This window comes from Mchenga conophoros, linkage group LG9 (assembly GCF_057382185.1).
Source record: "Mchenga conophoros isolate Kocher_MC1m ecotype Shallow Benthic linkage group LG9, M_conophoros_male_GT1.1, whole genome shotgun sequence".
NCBI lineage: Eukaryota > Metazoa > Chordata > Actinopteri > Cichliformes > Cichlidae > Mchenga > Mchenga conophoros.
This window is the reverse complement of record NC_140534.1, coordinates 29,586,439-29,604,499: the sequence shown is the minus strand read 5'-3', so window position 1 is coordinate 29,604,499 and position 18,061 is coordinate 29,586,439. Positions and strand designations below refer to the sequence as shown.

Genomic DNA, 18,061 nt, shown 5'->3' with positions numbered 1-18,061 from the left:
CTGTCCCATTTCCTTTCCATTCTAAGCCTTGTGGGACACCATGAATCCTGCTGTACATCAGTGGGATTTTCTGTTAAACCAACCAAGTGTCTGACAGAAAGTGTAGCTTAGTGCTTTGTGTCAAGTTTGGTCTTATCAAAACTCCTGGGGAAAAATGGCTGTCTTTTACGAAAGAAAGTTGCTCCCTGTAAAGTTTTTCTTACTTTTAAGAGTGAGGCCGCTTTAGGATCTCACATTGTCAATAGTTCTGATGCCGATTGGATTGTGAGACTTTATCATTTATTAATCGTTTTCAGCTTTTCAGAATGCCGTTCTTTGAGAAGACCTTACTTTACCCCTGACTGCATCACGCTATCATTTCAGAATACTTTGTTTTTTTTCAAAGAAATGACTATATTCCTCTAACTCTACCGGTTGTGTCACTGATTATATGTGGTTCTTGCTAAATTTGAAAGAATTGTGAATATAATGATAATATTTTTGAACTTTTGTTTATAATAAGGCCTCAGATCTGAATAAAATTTCAAACTTGTTCACAATCCATGTCATTAACATGTTTTATTGCATACCATGTTTTTCTTTCTTCTTTATTTTTTGTGGTATTATTTGGCAGAAGTCACTCATATCGCTTGCAGTGGGCAAAGCATACAAGCACACATTCAAAATAAAAGCGCTGGTATCAATTTTAAGGAGGATGCCCACAGCAGGACCACTTCCTGAGATTTAATAAAGACAAAAAATAAATCCAACCAGCTCAAATGTTTGTATACCTTTTAGAAAGGGTCTTTTTTTTAGTCTTTTCAACTTAAAAGCCTCACGTGTTATACTAGAACCAACCAGCAGAGGGCCCCTGCTGAGGGTTCCCCATCAATTTCACAGGATTGGAAGAAGCTCTCATTCAGTGCCAACGCGGAATCAGGTCACCCTGTCTCAATCCCAGCCTGTAGCATCCCAGCATGACATAATAACTGTCACACTACCAGTGGACGGTGCGCTACTTATTTTGACACTTCTAAAATTTCTGTGAGAGATTTGGGTCGTGGGGTAGGGGTGGTGCTGACCAAGCCTGTGGCTCTTCATAATCCCAGGTTACAATCTTAGCCAACAGCTGTTTGAACTACAACGATGACCTAAATATGATCTGATTCATTCAGGGCTAATAGGTTTTGTCCGTTCCCTGCACCACACACTCACATGGAGCTTTCTGTTTGTGTGAAAATGGGATTTGTGAACAAGCTGTAACGGCACAGAGACATAAGCCTGTAATGACTCTAAAAACTGCATTCTGTTATTCCACAGAAACCTTTAAAAAAGTTGACTGACTGACAAAAGACAAACACAAAAGTCTAATGTAAATGAATTTGGCTTTTATTCATGGCAAGTTAACCTCGGTTGACTCGTGACAAACTGCAAACGGCTCTGCCAGCAAAAATCCATTTTCATATAAAACATGTTAATGTTAAATATGCTAATCCTGGAGCCACTTAGAGTTTCTGAAGTGTAGAGTTCAAGTAAATGTGCAGCTCGCTCCTCTTTTGTCATGTTCAAATTATTTCCTCTGGGCAGTATCTAAGCAGATTGCCACTCTGAAGTCAATGAAGTTTATTTGAAGAAACGATTTGGCTGTGCAGTTCCCTTGTAACCCCTTAGCAACTCATCACCATGTATATTAGACACACGCTCTTGGATAGCACTTAAGCCCCAATCGCCATGAGGAGTTAGGAGCGTGAAATTGTGCTCTTGAAATTCCAGACAATGTTATATCACTGCGCTCCCCGTGGCTCTGTGGGTTTAAATCACGGTTATTTTTCACCCCATTATTTTTCACTGTTTTAATGTCATAGCAGGAAACTGACCTCTCTGCTCTATAATGGGTTGGCTGTTTTTATGATCAGAGTGGCCACGTGTTACACGTCATCACTTCAGGCTCGCCTTTGTATGTCAAAACTTGCATGTAGTGTTTTGTTGTTTTTCTCCCCCTGAGCGGAGCCCCTAAAAATGCTATGGAGATCAAAAAGAAGACTGAGATTACTTTTCTAGCACTACATGGCTGAGGCATTTATAAATCATCAATAAGGCTAGGTTAATTGAGTCCACGGTCACTGTTAGTAGAAACTTTATTTCATTCGCAACATCCACACCTTGTGCACACGACTCATTCCCAGTCACTACGTGAAGTTAAGCTATGATCTGTGTTAACCCTTTAAAGCCTGGGCCATGAAATAATTACCAGAAAATTCTTTTTTTTAACTGACTGTTTAGTTTCTGATTGAATAAAAAATACATGTATACATTAATTTGCACATAATTGCTACATCAGGCATTGGTTTTTTGTTTTTTTGCAATTTGCATTACTTTAAAAATGTGCAATTTATGTACGTTTTTTTTTGGGGGGGGGGGGGATATCACACTGAGAGAAGCACGGTGGCACAGTGGTTAGCACTGTTGCCTCACAGCAAGAAGGTCATGAGTTCAATTCCACCATCAGGCCAGCAGGGGCTTTCTGTGTGGCGTTTGCGTGGGTTCTCCCCGGGTATTCTGGCTTCCTCCCCCAGTCCAAAGACATGCACTTTGTGGGGATAGGTTAAATAAAAAATCTAAATTGCCCATCGGTGTGAATGTGAGTGCGAATGGTCGTCTGTCCCTGTGTGTTAGACTGGCGACCTGTCCAGGGTGTACCCCGCCTCTCGCCCTATGACAGCTGGGATAGGCTCCAGCAACCCTGGAAAGGATAAGCGGAAGCGAATAAATGGATATCGCACTGATAAACATGATATAATAAACATGATACACTTGGCTTTAAAGGGTTAATTGGGTTATGAAGGGTAAATGCGCAGGAAGTAATCTAAAAATTTCTTCCCAACCTGTCAGATTCAAAAGCTATACATTTCAGTCTTCACCCTTAATTGAAAAATGTCATCAAAAGCATTTAAATTTCTCTCTCTACATATAAAATATATACGTTAAATACATTCAGGGTTTGTCACTGTAAAGCAAAAGAAGAAAGCATCTAAAATATTGTCAGGCAGACGTCACGAGATTCATTACAAATCTTGCTTTGCTTTCTCAGCCAGTAATGACGAGATCATTATTACTCCTCGCCGAATGACTTAAAAGATATATTTTTTAATAAACTGCTTTTAATTAACACATTTTTTTCTGCGGTAGGTTTCAGTTTCAGAGTGTGTGTTACTGTCTTCTGCTTCAACACAGTGCAACGTACTACAAAAACACCGGCGTAATGAGCACCCAAGGCATAAGAAAATATAGGCCCGGCCATCCGTTAAAAAGCAATAAATATGAAAAATAAATTAGCTTAAAAACATTTCAAGTATCAAATCCCCTGGGTATTCGCTGTTTGACGTCAGCGTCGTGCACTTCTAATGCTGTCGCTATAGAGACAGCCGTTTTTAAAGAGGTCGGTCAGCATCCAAACATTGCTGGTAATTCTGAGCTCACCCTGTGCACCTAACTGTGTAAAGCTGAAAACCATAAACGCCAGATCTGTCGGACACCTTGGCCCGTATGTTTTTTTGTTGTTTGGAGGGGGGTGGGGGGTTTAGTGTACACGATATCCTCTGAGGTAATGATATTATTTCCTTTTCCCAGTAGCAATATGTCTCCTCGTTGCAGCCTCCAGCCTCTTTCTCTCCGCTTCCTCGGCTTTTTTCCTTTCTTCCTTTAGCTCCTTGTATCGCCACTTTGGAACCTGCAGAAAGTTCCCCCCTCCATCTTTGGAGCTGCTCTTCCTCCGAACCTGTGCCGGCTCATAAGTGGACGATGGGGCCTTGGACACTCTCACCTTGGGTATGGTGAAGCCTGGCCTCACACTGCTCCTCCTCAGCACCATGTGCATGGGCAACAAGCTGGTTCTCCGTAGCTCCATCACTTGGTTATAAGACACCAAACCCAAGCTGGAGCTCCTGTGCCGAGGCACCAGGCTCTGAGCCTGAAGGCTGGCCCGGCGATCTGCTGAGTTCTTGGTCACCAGAGTCACGCGGGAGTTCTCAAAGAGTCTGAGATGGCTGTCCACCCTGTCAGGGTTGATGGAGCGAAGCTCCTTGGCGCGCTGCTGGCGAATGATCTCTGGGACCGCATAGCGCCGTTTGCCCACACCCGGAGGACTGTCAGGACACACCTGAAACAAAACCAGCAGAGTCTGATTGGTACTGATATCAGCAGCATTGCAGCAGCAATACTGGTGACTCTGGATGTCAATCATGCCTTTGTTTTCGGTATTGCAGACAGTTAATCTCACACGAATAACCTTCTTAGCGGATAAGGCTGGTGTTAATCATTTCCTTTAATTATTATGAACTAATCCTAAGGGAAATCACAGAATTGGTTGATATAATAAATGATAAATTAGTGCCACATTTTAAGTGTTATTACCATAATATGATCATTAACGTATAAGCACGAGTTTTATACTATACGGTGACAAAATAACTTTACCATTTGGCTTTATGATTTCAAAAGCCAAGTCTGTGGAAGATTGTTTTCATACTGTTCAAAAACATTTGGCTTCATCTGAAGATAAGAAAAACAGTTTTGGTATCTCAAAGTTTGCCGAGTATAAGCACACATCATTGAATAACACAGAGAGCAACCTTACCACAGAGTGTTTATACTCATTCAATACCTCAGCTGAGGCTGTGATTGAGAAATACTTGTTGTGAGGAAGGCTGAAGAGGATTAATAAATAAATCAATAAATAGAATAAATAAATTCTAGAGCTTAGTCACTCACTGTGCGGCATGCCACAGCGATGAAAGGGCTCCTAATGCCAGTCGTAATAGAAACCATGTGGTCGATGGCGCCTTCATCCTCCGGGTTGGTGACATTTGCGATGTTGAAGATGTTGCGCATGGTGTCCGACAAGCGTTTCAAACAGCCGCGTGGCTCCTGGGATTTGGCCACCAGTGATGCCAGCGGGCGCCACTCTAGACTGGGCGAGCAATACTGACATCAGTTCATGTACCGACAGACGAAAAGGCATTTGTGTTGTGTTTTTTGTGTTGAATGTGTAATATTGTATGTTCTGTTCTTTTTAATGAGTCAGTGGTAACTTGCACTGACCTTTCTCAAGCAAGGCTTGTCTAGAAACACTAATGATGGCTACATAATCTGAAGCAGAGTCACAATTATTTATTTGCTACACAGCCTGCTATCAGGGCGAGATGATGTAAACAGAAAGCTCAGAAAGCTGCTTTTGTGGAGAGGATGCAAAGAAAAGGAGGACAGCAGGTACCTCATAATTGCACACAGCTTTTCATAACTCCATGTAAAGATAACAAGTGAGCAGGGCAGTAAATTCAACAAAGGGTCAGCGATTTTTTCTTCTCTTGGAAATCAGTTTAGAAAATGCCATCATAAACAAGGACTTGCACATCTTAGACAGCTAGCTGTGAATTGTACCTGTATGTATCACAGTACTGGTGTGGACAAGGCCGTTCTATTAAGCGCGTCATCACCCATGCAGTTTCATAACGGCCTGTAAACAAGGCCCAGTCCCTGGCAGTCAGTTGGCGGCCAAAGTCTTTTGCATTCAGGGCAGCTCCTGATGGACACAAAGAAGACAGGAAAAAGTTTAATTTGTGGATACACAAGCATGTAAGCTCAAAGATAACAAGGTGGGGACAGAGTGAGTTTGTGGCTAAAAGCTGTCTCGCTATGCTCACTGCAACTTGTGTACTCAGCACTCTCACAGGGTCAGTTAGCAGATTTGTGTAAATGCGTAAGAAGTCCATTATTTGGAAAAAAAAAATACGTTGAAATTAAATCCATCCTGACATTTAAACCTCCTGCTGTTATGCTTTGGCATCAAACCTCAACATAAATCCTAGTTATGACTAAAAAATAAATAAATAAATTACTGTCTACGTATTCAAATTGTCCATCTGTTCGCCAAATTTCTGAAAATAACATTTTCTGCAGTTATAATCTAACCCATTCCAAGTATTGCACTGCTACAGAGTTTCGTGCATTTAATTTAATTAAACGCATTTCCTTACCTGCCAACATGAGCGAGCGCACGCACTCCACCCTGCCCTGCATGGCGGCTTTCATTAGGGCGGTGAAGCCGTGACAGTTTCTTCTCTCTATATCCAACCCAGAGTAGTAGTTCAGCAGATAGTTGGTGATTGTTATGTGGCCTAGAGTAACAGAGAGACGGAAAATAGTTACTGTTGGTCGGACAGAGGTGCTAAATACTGCAGATCCTGCAATGGCCACTCGAGGCTGGCTATAAAACCGAGGCAATTCCTAAAGACTTCTGCATTAAAATGTCTTTACAGCAGATACAGAATTACAACCTGGTCTCTAGCTAGGCATTTCAGTCTGCAAGTAAAAGTTTACTGGTTCGATTCAGCCAGAGACACAGCTCCCTTTTGCATTATGAAGGGCATTTGATGTAAAACTGCTAAATGTGTAAACATGCAGAGTTACCCCCTTGTAGCAAGTCGAAAGTAGCTTCTAAAGTTCTGATTGACCGCCATGTTTTGACAGCCAGCTCAGCTGATCAGAGTCACTAGTCCTCAACTTTTATTTAGAGGTTGTTGATATAATTCCCTAACAAATAACACAGCTTGCTGAGCAGTTCATTATAGTAACAGACCATCCAATATATATGTTCTTAAGTTTTTGTAAGTGAAATTCAAGTATTAATATATATGTTACTAGTGATGCAGGTATCTGCATCTGGTACAGTCTAAGTAGGTCGGTAGCCTTCAATATCAAAAGAGCCATTTTAGCTCCACCTACCCAACAATGGGAGGAAAAGAGCAGGAAACGAAGGTGACGGGGACAGGGGGGCAGATTACAGATATAACTGAAAGAGGACAAATTAATACATACTGTATATGTATTAATAGGGTTATGGTTAACCCTAATTCTAACCCGTGGCTTGCGAGCTGAGCCGCAGTTTGCTGACCTCTTGCCTTGGTGCAGGGATGCCGCTTTCCTACCTAGATGGCTAGCATTAACTGAAACTAATGTGCTGAAAACTCTACAACCTCTCATGCAAATATGGCTACTCATGGCACCAAAAAATTTGGATAGGCGTTGACAAAAATGCCAAACTTTAGAGGCTTCAGAATCATAGTTTAAAAACCACTGGGTGTCATGGTGGCTACATCCATCTTCTATTTACAGTCTATATTTAAAGTAAATGAGTAAAATGAGCAGCCCTGCTACAACACTATAAGAAAATGCCTTGAAAATCAGTTTCCCATCATGCATTCACACATGCTAACAATATTTTTGAAGGAAATCATTGATATCATACGACTGGTCAAACAACATAGTCAGTGGCTCTATGTTCAAACACAAGTTTGAACATAGAGCCAGTTCAAACTTGTGTTTTTCTGGTGCTCATATGTGCGTTCATCTGTATCAGCATATTGTGTGTGTGTGTGTGTGTGTGTTTGTGCGTGTGTACAGTATTTGTTTCTGTACATGTAAGAGTCTAGCAAGACTGTGAATCAGCCTGTCAGTGTGTGTATTTGACTACTGCGAGCTGTGATTATATGGTTATGTGTTACCTGCTTGCGCAGCAGTGATCAGAGCCGTGTTTCCCTCGCTGTCCTGCCAGTTGACATCTAGGTACGGACACTGAGACAGCGCTATGACGACATCCACGTAACCTTGGTAGCACGCAACCAGTAGTCCTATCTGAGACGAAAAAGTGACAGGGCAGGAAAAAGAGATAGAACAGTTGAAAAAAAAAAGAGAAGGGAGAGATATATATAAGGTTAGAATCAGCAAAATCGCTAAGGTGAACGAAAAAGAAGGTGAAGCAAAACTGCAATAAAGTGCTGACATATACGAAACAGTCTGCAGAAAAATGCCATCAAGGCAGCGCCGGTAAAAATCCACAAGACCAGTGAACCTGTGTGCAGTTCCCAAAACTAATATCTGTGATTAAACATGACATCTGTTGTGTTTTCGCTGAGAAACCTTAAACTCAAAAAAGCTATCTTCCTGTCTGATGTTGTTGTGTACTTTTTCGTGGATGTGTTTTTCTGCCAGAATAGTTGCTCTTTTATATGTGTGTGGACAAATGTGTAAAGGTTAGTCTGTGGGTGAAACTCTATGAGGCCTGGTGAGTGTTTGACACTGGAAAACTCCAGCAAAAGTTGTGTACTTTCTGGAAGGTGCACACTTCCTTGGCCAAGACAAACAAGTTGACTGAGCGAGCAGAATTCAGGAACTCAGCGTTCTCAGGTGATGTATCTTCACAGATATACAGGCAATACTTTATATGTAGCCAGACAGACAGACAGATAGATGCTGAATATAAAATAATAAATAAATCTAATAATATTATATACAACATATATGACACTTCATTAGTTACATTTATTCAACTTCTCATAAATACAAATATCTAATCAGGCAATCACTGAGCAGCAACTCAGCACACTTAGGGAATAGCGAATACGGTGAAGTCGACATTCTGAAGTTCAAACCAAGCATCAGAATGGGGAAGAAAGGTGACTTAAGAGACTTTGAACATGGCATGGTTGTTGGTGCCAGATGGGCTGGTCTGAGTGTTTCAGAAACTGCTGATAAACTGTGATTTTCCTGCACAACCACCTTCAGCGCTTACAAAGAATGATCCCAAAAAAGAAAATATCTCACGAGAGCCAGTTCTGAGGGCCAAAATGCCTTGTTGACGCCAGAGGTCAGAGGAAAATGACAAGACTTCTTCTCATAAGCCAGCTTACAAATATAATTATAAGAATGCAACAGTAACACAAATAAACACATCTCAGAACGCACAACAGATGAAACCTTGAAGGAGCTGGGCTATAGCAGCACAAGACCACACTGGGTGCCACAGCTGTCAGCTAACAACAAGTTTGTTGAGTAAGAAGAAGAAAAAAAACAAAATAATTGTGCGCAACTAGAAATCCGTGTAGCCTGATTATAGGCAATCCAGATGAGCAAGGAGAAGAAACAAAGGGGGCATTCTCTGAATTCTGAATTTGGAGCTGACAGGCAAACAACATGTTCATTACTTAACAAGCTACCAGACCCTACCCGGACTTTAAATCTAAATAAACTATCTAAATATGCTGTATTAAAGCCAGGAGTGCTAAAAAGAACAAGTCACACCTACTCCTTGTCATGTTTCAGCTGCACGTTGCACATGTATTCTGCTACAGGTTTATACACTGAGTAATACTGTAGTACTTTTTTGTTCTGTCTTGCATTTGCAGTAACACAAAATGTCAACTGTGCTAAAATAAAACGAGGTCAAGTTGACCACAAAGACTCGTATATCTCAACTTATACTACACATCATCAAGGTAACCCTATACTATTACCTTTCACACTCAATTTCTTTTAAAATGTGGTGTTCTCTTTATGACAGACCAGCCTGATGCTTTGCACCTTTTTGGCACAATACGTTTTTAATCTTGGTTTCCAAGCACACGGTGTTATTCCCCTAATTAATCTTTTCAGCTCTGGCATGAATGCAATCGAAAGTAATCTCAGTATGAAATCTTAAATATAAAAACAAATGAAGATCGGTACGGATAAGGCCCGAAGATTTATATAAACCTCTCAAATTTATGCATATTCATAGGCTGGTAATTATAGTCAAAACAGAAAAACTTCAAGAAAAATCACAGTGTTTCGTTTTTTAAGTCGCGGAGTGTTTCAATTATCTCTAATTTAATAGGCTTCAACCGTATGTCTTTGCACCCAATAAATATAATGTTTTGATAAATCATTTAATTATAGCTTTTTGTCACAGTGCGGGTAGGATTGCTTAAGCATCGGCTTTATTTATGTTAATCAGACACATCACACTGAACACTGAGATTCCTATTAAAATATAGGAGACAAGCTTTTGGTTGAGGTTGAAGAGAGGTTCAATTATCCCTCAGATTTTACAGGACATGGACCTTAGCCGTATTAAACACTGAACTGTGAACTAAAACAAGTCAGTTGGAGACACAGTCGCACTAATTTTGGCACATCTGAGAAAAACAGCTGACAAAGGTCCTGCAGAGTAACTACTGGACTGTCTCAGAGAAGTTCACTTACACTGGCACAGCTTCAAATAGTTCCCTCTGCTTAGACACTCTCACGTAGACCTTGTCTGTGTCTCTCACGCTTTCTCACATATGCAAACACACATTCTTGGCAGCCCTCCGGTTGTGATGTGATGTACTTTAGCAGCACGCCCTGCAGCATGTCTCGAGCAATCTAAATCGTCTGACTTTGTTTTTGTTTTCCTTGCGAACCTTTGTCACACACAGGTATAAACACATACAAGCTTCTTTATTTATCCCAACCGCCCGACGTACTTGTTACGTTCCTGTCATACACACTACTGCAATCAGTTATTTAATGCACGTTAATGGTAGCTGCTGACAATGATGGAGCGCAGCAACGTACAGATATATAGGCTGTATACCAGCATCAGACCAACCTCCCCCTCCTCGATTGTCATAAATGGGCAAATAATGACAGGAAACTGGGAAAATCTCCATCATGAGAAAAAAAAAGAATGTGATCAAAAGCATAGGTTTGCATCATTATAATCAATAATTCAATCAATCACTTCCAGTGACGGACGATAATTAACGAGAATTCTCAGGGGGATTGGGTATTTTGTCTTTAGGGCAAATGAAGTTGCAGACCGGTTGCTGATGGACATCAACACATGTTCTCACTGTCCCCTGTGACATCACTCATTCTCATACTGACCTTTTCTTTTCAAGTAAAGTAATTGCATTGAATACATTGAAAATGTCTTAACTAATGCCAAATGTTACTATTTACTGTTAGGTTCTTCTGTGCACAGTCAAAACTGAAAGACGTTCCAAAGTAGGTTTAGTAGAAAGCACTTAAAAGTCATCCATCACTTCATAGCATTAACATGTTGGAGCATGAATGGTGTCAGGTTTATGTTGCATTCGGAAAATAATGGAAGCTAGCTAAAAATGTCTTTCAAAAATATCATCAGCTGCTGAAATTATTAGGTCAAACAGGGTGCTCTTATATAATAAAACATAAATAAATGAATTTTCAGCAGAGACCATGTTGATCAAATGCGTGCACAGGTCTTAACAAGATTAGGCTGAAGAATTCTAGCATCACTCGATTTAAAACTTGCATCTTGCAATCAAGATTATAATGTGTATTCTGATGAGCGGGCACGCATACACACATACACTGGACTGCCTGGACTTAGATGACCACACACACACACACACACACACTAACACACTAAGTAATCTGAGGAATATCCAGTGCTAGGAATAGAAAGGCTTAGCCTTATCAGTCAGAAAGACACGGAGACAGGGGGGAGGGAGAAACATAACCATGTATCTGCAGTTAATGTGGCAACACTCCAAAGACTGGTTCCAAAGAAGATGACACAATACGATGCAATACCCAGTGTAACCTTTAAAATTCCTTGATACACAATAAACATGTTTGCAGTAGTACCACGTTATCTTCACCGTGGATACGTTTTTTGATTTATGCTGGTCCTAAAAGAAAAGAGGAACTGCATCTTTTTAAGCAGCCAGTTATTAATTTTAGAGCTGCATAGTTTGTACGTAGTGAAAAAGTGTTGATAATCCAAAGAACGGCCGGTGTGTCCTGTGATTTCGATCACTCTGCAGTGGTGGAAAAGTTGGCACTCAAATAAAAGCCTTACTTAATACATATCAATATAAATAGGAAAGCATGTTTCCAATTAGAAACTTGCTAAAAAACAGCTCTCTTTCCGGTTGTATTGCTCTTTACCCTGGAGTGACTTAAAGGTGTATGTTCAAACACATGCCGCCTTCTTCAGCGAACTATTCTGACTACTTTCTGCACTTATGGAAGCCTAACTGTAGCAGACAGCTTGCATGTCTGCAGCCTGTGCAAACCACATGTGAATAAATCAAAATGAAAACATTCAATTCCTTTTTAACTTTACAGGAAACCTCAGTACACATGAGCCACATGCTAAAGACCACCCTCATTCACATCCGTCAGACACACCACGGGCACAGACATACCAGGCCATGTTTCTGTCAATATCGCCCCTGTTAAATGTCTTTCTGTCTGCAGCTGAGCGTTCACACAACTGTATCAAATCAGATGTGTATGACTGTCGCTTTGATTTTTCCACTCATCAGTATTTGCTAGCAGCGTCGAGCTCGCTACCATCTGCAGTGCCACATTTCTGTCTCTATCTGACTATGCTTCATTTAGTCTATCTGCCTGCCGGCTTGTTGGTCGATACGTGTGTTGGTCAGCTGTTCTTTCTGTTGGGCGACTTTGCTGGCTCTCTCAGCAGATGAAACATACCGTATCTGTCCTGGTTTGTCAACTGACCCCAATCTATTTGGAAATTTGGAATTATTATATTTGATCTGTGTATAAATCAGGTTGATAGGATTCTGTGCGTGTTTACTGAGTGCACATATGAGCATGACAAATTACCCAATTGATTGCGAGGGGAACACACAGTGTAGTAAACAGGGTCAGATGGGCTTTGAGGACAGAGCTGATACCTGAACGCTAGAAGAATTACCACTAATGTGTACCATGAACATATTATTCTTTTACTTTTAACATGAGAATGACGATAATTTGTTGACATTTAATCCATCACGTCAGCCACAATGTCGCAATGAGAGCATGGAGATTTTGATAAAGTGTGCTGCAATCATATCACTGGAAAATTGGATACACATTAAACACACATACTTGTCATTATGTTTATTCCTAAATTCAGAATGCAGACATTTAATTAAGTTTCAATATGTGCACTTGGCAGCAGAAAATGCAGTTTTATTGCTTTTCAAAGCCTGTGTTGACACCAAATGTGAGTTTTCACAAGAACTAAGAAGGCCTCCTAAACATGCTGGGAAATGAAAAACAGGCATCAAAAGTTAATTGTTTTATGACAGCAGTGGTTCTGAAGAAAAATATCCTTTAGAGGATAAGCCTTCTCATAACCTTCACAAGTTATTCTCATAACACCACAAAACATTTGACTAAAAGTGGAGGCTTCAAGTGTTCAGTGAATCAATGTTGTCAAATTCCCCTTGAATTCCTGAGGGGCCATATGAAACTTTTGTTCTCTTTCTCTTTTAACTACACTCTGGTTTTTAATCGTTTTACTGGAAAACATCCATGCTGCAGAAGTACCTGTTTGCACAACACAGAATCTCTCACAGTTTCTGGGCTACAAGTCTGCAGCAGACTTTGTACTCAGTGGTCCCCAACTTTTTTTGCGCCACGGACCAGTTTAATGTCCGACAATATTTTACCCGTAACAAATTTCCCACGTGTGGGACTAGTAAAGGTTATCTTAATCTTAATCTTATTTTCACAGACCGCCCTTTAAGGTGTCGTGGATAAATACAACAAAATAAAATGATACGACCAAGACAATAATAAACGCAAATTAAATGTGTAATTGTGTAACTTAGAAGCGTCCTCCTGAAATGCGGCAACAACATTGAGAGTAACATCCTCCTCTCTGCCCCTTCATACTCTCTGGTTGCTATTGTAACGAGCAAATATTTATTTCAAAATAAGACACACAACTACAACACAGGAAAAGACCCAAGGAAACCGAGTTAATGATAAAACCCCCAAAAACCATAAATTTCACACCCGAGCCTCAACTCTCAAGGCCCAGTACCAAACGACACACAGACCGGTCCGGAGGTTGGGGACCGCTGCTCTAGCTTAGCTTTCCTTTTGGAGGGGACCAGAGGAAATGACCTGAAATAGTGACTAAACTAGGCAACATACACTCATACGTGCGTCTACGGAGCTTATCAAGTTTTGAAAAAACAGTATTCAGGTTATTACTAAAACCTGGTCTTTTCATATTGGCCTGATGTGTCTGTGCTTCAGTGATTCTAAGCCAGGGGTGGGCAATCTCAGTCCACGAGGGCCGGTGTCCCTGCAGGTTTTAGATCTCACCTTGGGTCAACACACCTGAATCACATGATTAGTTCGTTACCAGGCCTCTGGAGAACTTCAGGACTTGTTGAGGAGCTAATTTAGCCATTTAAATCCGCTGTGTTGGTTCGAGGACACATCTAAAACCTGCAGGGACACCGGCCCTCGTGGACTGAGATTGCCCACCCCTGCTCTAAGCTCTCTGTACTTAAACTACTTATGGACGCTAGATAACTATAATCTACCATCTTTTTAACATATTTGGACGAAAACTTTACCACAGTCCTTTTGATGGTCTAGATTAAGAATCTTTCGATAATAAATTTCTTTTTAAACTGATGATTAGTGACAGAGGAAGTGGCGTGTATGTTGTACTCAGACTAGGCCAGGGATGTAACAACCGCCTTTGTTTTACATGCCACTTGATGAAGCTATATTAAGACGCTGACATCTGTGTCAGGATGTGTTTCCAGTAGATGTGTTACCTAACCTGTATTGTGTCTCTGAGTATGTGCATATCCCCAAGGTCACAGGGCACGACAAAGCTAATGGTACATGCACAACCACACATCCTAGTCATCTGGAAGTCTCTTTTCCGATATCTCTCACTGCAGCTACACTCAAACACACACTAAATGCGAGCATGTGTCTTCCGTTTCAAAGTGCCTTGAGGACCTTTGACCTTTTCCCTGTTATATACTTTATAACATACACATATGTTCAGGTCACAAGGACTCCTTTCCATGTTCTCATGACTGGATGCACTATGTAAATGCAGAGAAATAAGGAGGGGTAGGAGATGATGAGAGACAGATGTTTAGAAAAAAGGGAGGTGAAATGTAAGAAGCGACAGATGGGGTCGGCCTCTAGGTCAAAGAAGCAGATTTGTGATATAAGACCACAAAAGCGCTCCTTATCTGAATCTACAGTGCTGTGAAACTTCATCCTCTCAGCTTAAACTAGCTGCAAACAGCCGAAAACTATGCTTATATATTTGGCTTTTTTCCTTGTGTAAAGATCTAGGCATGTGTGCTGCTTGGCACTGGGCTAAAGGGATTCTCCAACTTTCACTAAGTAAAGCCACAAAGACAATGGTGACTGACATGTGCTGCCTTACCCCACACTGAAGGCCAGCTCAATTACAATTATTGAAATGTCCTGATGAATAAATACAAGTATAGCATGCCATCACTGTGGATTTATCTCTTTGCCCTGGGCTGCAGCTGTTGGGCAGGACTGAAGCGATGCAGATTGATTCCACTGCAAATAGATGAAAACTAACATTCATTTTAGTTTATTAGGATCATTGATCAAAACCACTGAAGAGGACAATCTGGTTCACATAATTAACTGACATATAATTTGGTTTATGCTAGCGCTTAATTCTATAAGACATATTTGAAATGCAGCCAGCTGTAACGGAAATGGATCCAATCCTATTCTGAACTTTATGGTTTTAAAATGCATCCTGGTTCAGACTCTCATCTCATTGATATATATAATACGTTTACTCACAGACTCATACAAAATGAATCCACATATAAGTTAATGCATTTGAAGTAATAGTCGTTCACTGTCATGTGAAAAAGAAAGTGCACCCTCCTTCAGGACACAATAAAAAAAAATCATCTGGTCCTTAGCAGGTCGTAAAATCAGGTAAATATAACCTCCATAGTACATCAAAATATGACATATTACACTGTGTCAGCCAAAATACAAACGCAGTTCATGAAAAACTAAGTGCATCGTTATGTGAATTCAGAGCATAGGTCGACACTCGGTCCTGCTTATCAAATCCACTTGATTAACTGATCATTAGCACGTGTGAACACCTCTATAAAAGCACAGCTACAATTAGCATGTTAAATAGCAATGCAATTAGGAAAAGACTGAACAATTACAACTTGTTTGGAAAGGTTGCCAGGAGAAAGACCCTTTTTACTCTAAAAAGAAATGGCAGCACAGCTTAGGTTTGGGACTTATTTAAGACTTCGGACAGATAAGACCAAAGTGGAGATGTTTGACCATAATGAAGAGTGCTACATTTGAGGACCAAACATAGTGTGTCAGCACAAACGCCACATGTCAACTGTCAACCACATAGGGGGAGGTGTGATAATTTGGGTTTGTTTTGCAGCCCCAGGTCCTCGACATCTAGCAGTCAGTGCTAACTCTGTACACCAAAGTTCTCTAGATTCAAATCTGAGGCCGAGCGTCCGACAGCTAAAGCTTGGCGGAAACTGGGTCATGCAAAAGGCAACGATCCCAAGCACAGCAGCAAATCTGCAACAGCACAGCTGAAAAGAAAAGAATCAAGGTGTTGCAATGGCCCAGTCCAGACCTAGAGACACTAGTGTAACTTATAAAAGCTGCACACAAATGAATGCCTGCAAACCTCAATGAACCAAAGCAACGTTGTAAAGAAGAGTGGAGCAAAACTCCTTTACAGTGATTTGAGAGACTGATAAGGTCACACAGAAAAACAATTTCTTCAAGCCATAGCTGGAAATTTGATATTACCAGATATTCTTGGGCTGTACTTAGTTTTTCACAGGTTTTTAATAAATAAATATAGACAATCTATAACATGTTCTTCTGACGCTATATTTTCTTAATGCCTGCTAAAGACCAGATGACTTTTGTTATGAAGGCCTGATACATAAAACCTTAGAAGCACTTTCTGTTTCACACATAAATACGCCTGCATGACCACACGCGCAGAAAGGAGTGGTGTGTTTCCCCAAAAATCACAAGAGCCTTCAGTGTTTTTTAAAGCGCCTGAGCATTCTAGCTCCTCATAAACTGAGATCTGTCATCACACACAGGCACACACACAGAAACTCACACATAGAGGCCTTTCAGAAAGGCCTATCAGATAAAGGTGTGAGCTCATTATGAAAATAAACAAAGCAGAGGAAAAGTGCAAAAACAGCTGTCAGAAGTAAACTGCATGTAGGCCTAAGTCACAGAACTACAGAGACACTAATGTAAGCTACACTGACTTCCATATGACATGCATTACAAGTTGTAGAGGTCAAACCTTCCCGAAAATTGAAAATAGCTGAGTAAGCCAGAAAGCTCGGATTTAATTATTTCAGTCTGAAAATCTTTGACTGCATTTGTTGCACAAAGAATGGGCCTAAGATACTGTTAGATATAACTGGGAACTCCAAACATAAACCTTGTGAAACTGTTTCGAGATGCACGTTTTACAACAACTCTTGGTGTCACTGTGGAGGTGATCTAAAGCCACGTGTGTGAAGTTACTCGGAGTTTCTGTTGTGTGCTTCATACCCTGTTATTCCTGTCAGTCTCCTTGACCTCCTCCTCCTTCACACCATGCCGGATCATTATCCGGACTATGGCCGCGTTGTTGGTGCAGCACGCCTGGAAAAAAGACAGCGGCTCCGGGCTGTCCGGAGACGGGGAGCGCTCCGAGTCCGCGAACACATCATCCGGTGGATAGAAGGAGTCGTCCGACGCGATGCTCCGACAATCATCCAGGTCCTCAAAGTCAACTTCTTCGAACTCGTCATGGTCGTCCTCGCTTCCATCCTCAGTGTCCTCCTCACACGAGCCCAGGGAGTCCTCGTCCACATAGTGGGACAGAGGCTCCTCAGTTATGGTCGGGTGAACTTGGCGGATGTCTCCCCCGACTTTTTGCTGCTGCTGCTGCTGGAGCTGGAGCTGTCTGACTCGGACCGACGAGGCGCCTCCTCCATCCCTGTCGTCCGTGATCAGCACCATCTAAGCCCCGAGCCTAGGGTACCTAGGGTGGAGCGCAGCTTGGCAAAGGGCGCGCGAGCATCCAGACTGGCTGTCTCTCCACGACAACTAAACTAACATAAAACACTTGATTCGTTTCCTCATTCTAATTAAAAAAATTACCCCACTTCTCAGTTTGGAGATTTGTGAGCCATAAAAAGTCCTGCGAAGTAAGCAAGTACGGAGTGCGTCCTCAAAACGAAACCACGTTGTGTTTTCGTTATGAGTTATCCGGCTCGAGGGTACCCGGAGACAGATACAATTTGGGTACTTTCAAAAAGTGTTGCTACAGCGAAAAAAAGGGAAAAACGGACTACAAGTGCAGGCACACAGGGACGTCCCACCTAGGGCGGAGAGAGGCAGC

General features: G+C 41.3%; 1 protein-coding gene across 1 annotated transcript; it reads right to left on the bottom strand.

The window, feature by feature from the left end:
- Positions 1-1,347: 1,347 nt before the first annotated feature.
- ankrd33ba (ankyrin repeat domain 33ba) lies at positions 1,348-18,061 on the bottom strand. The gene is made up of 6 exons (XM_085287433.1): positions 17,227-18,061; positions 7,542-7,671; positions 6,015-6,155; positions 5,419-5,560; positions 4,750-4,948; positions 1,348-4,138 (listed from the first exon to the last, which is right to left on the bottom strand). Exons 1-6 carry the CDS (start codon positions 17,677-17,679, stop codon positions 3,593-3,595), a joined length of 1,611 nt encoding a protein of 536 aa, XP_085143559.1. The 5' UTR covers positions 17,680-18,061; the 3' UTR covers positions 1,348-3,592.

Excerpts from the sequence above, each read along its gene's own strand:
- ankrd33ba (XM_085287433.1), bottom strand. The coding sequence starts at position 17,679 with ATGGTGCTGATCACGGACGACAGGGATGGAGGAGGCGCCTCGTCGGTC. Across the intron at positions 6,156-7,541 it reads GATCACTGCTGCGCAAGCAG|GCCACATAACAATCACCAAC; the intron begins GTAACACATAAC and ends CTGTTACTCTAG. Across the intron at positions 4,949-5,418 it reads CAGTACTGTGATACATACAG|TCTAGAGTGGCGCCCGCTGG; the intron begins GTACAATTCACA and ends TTGCTCGCCCAG.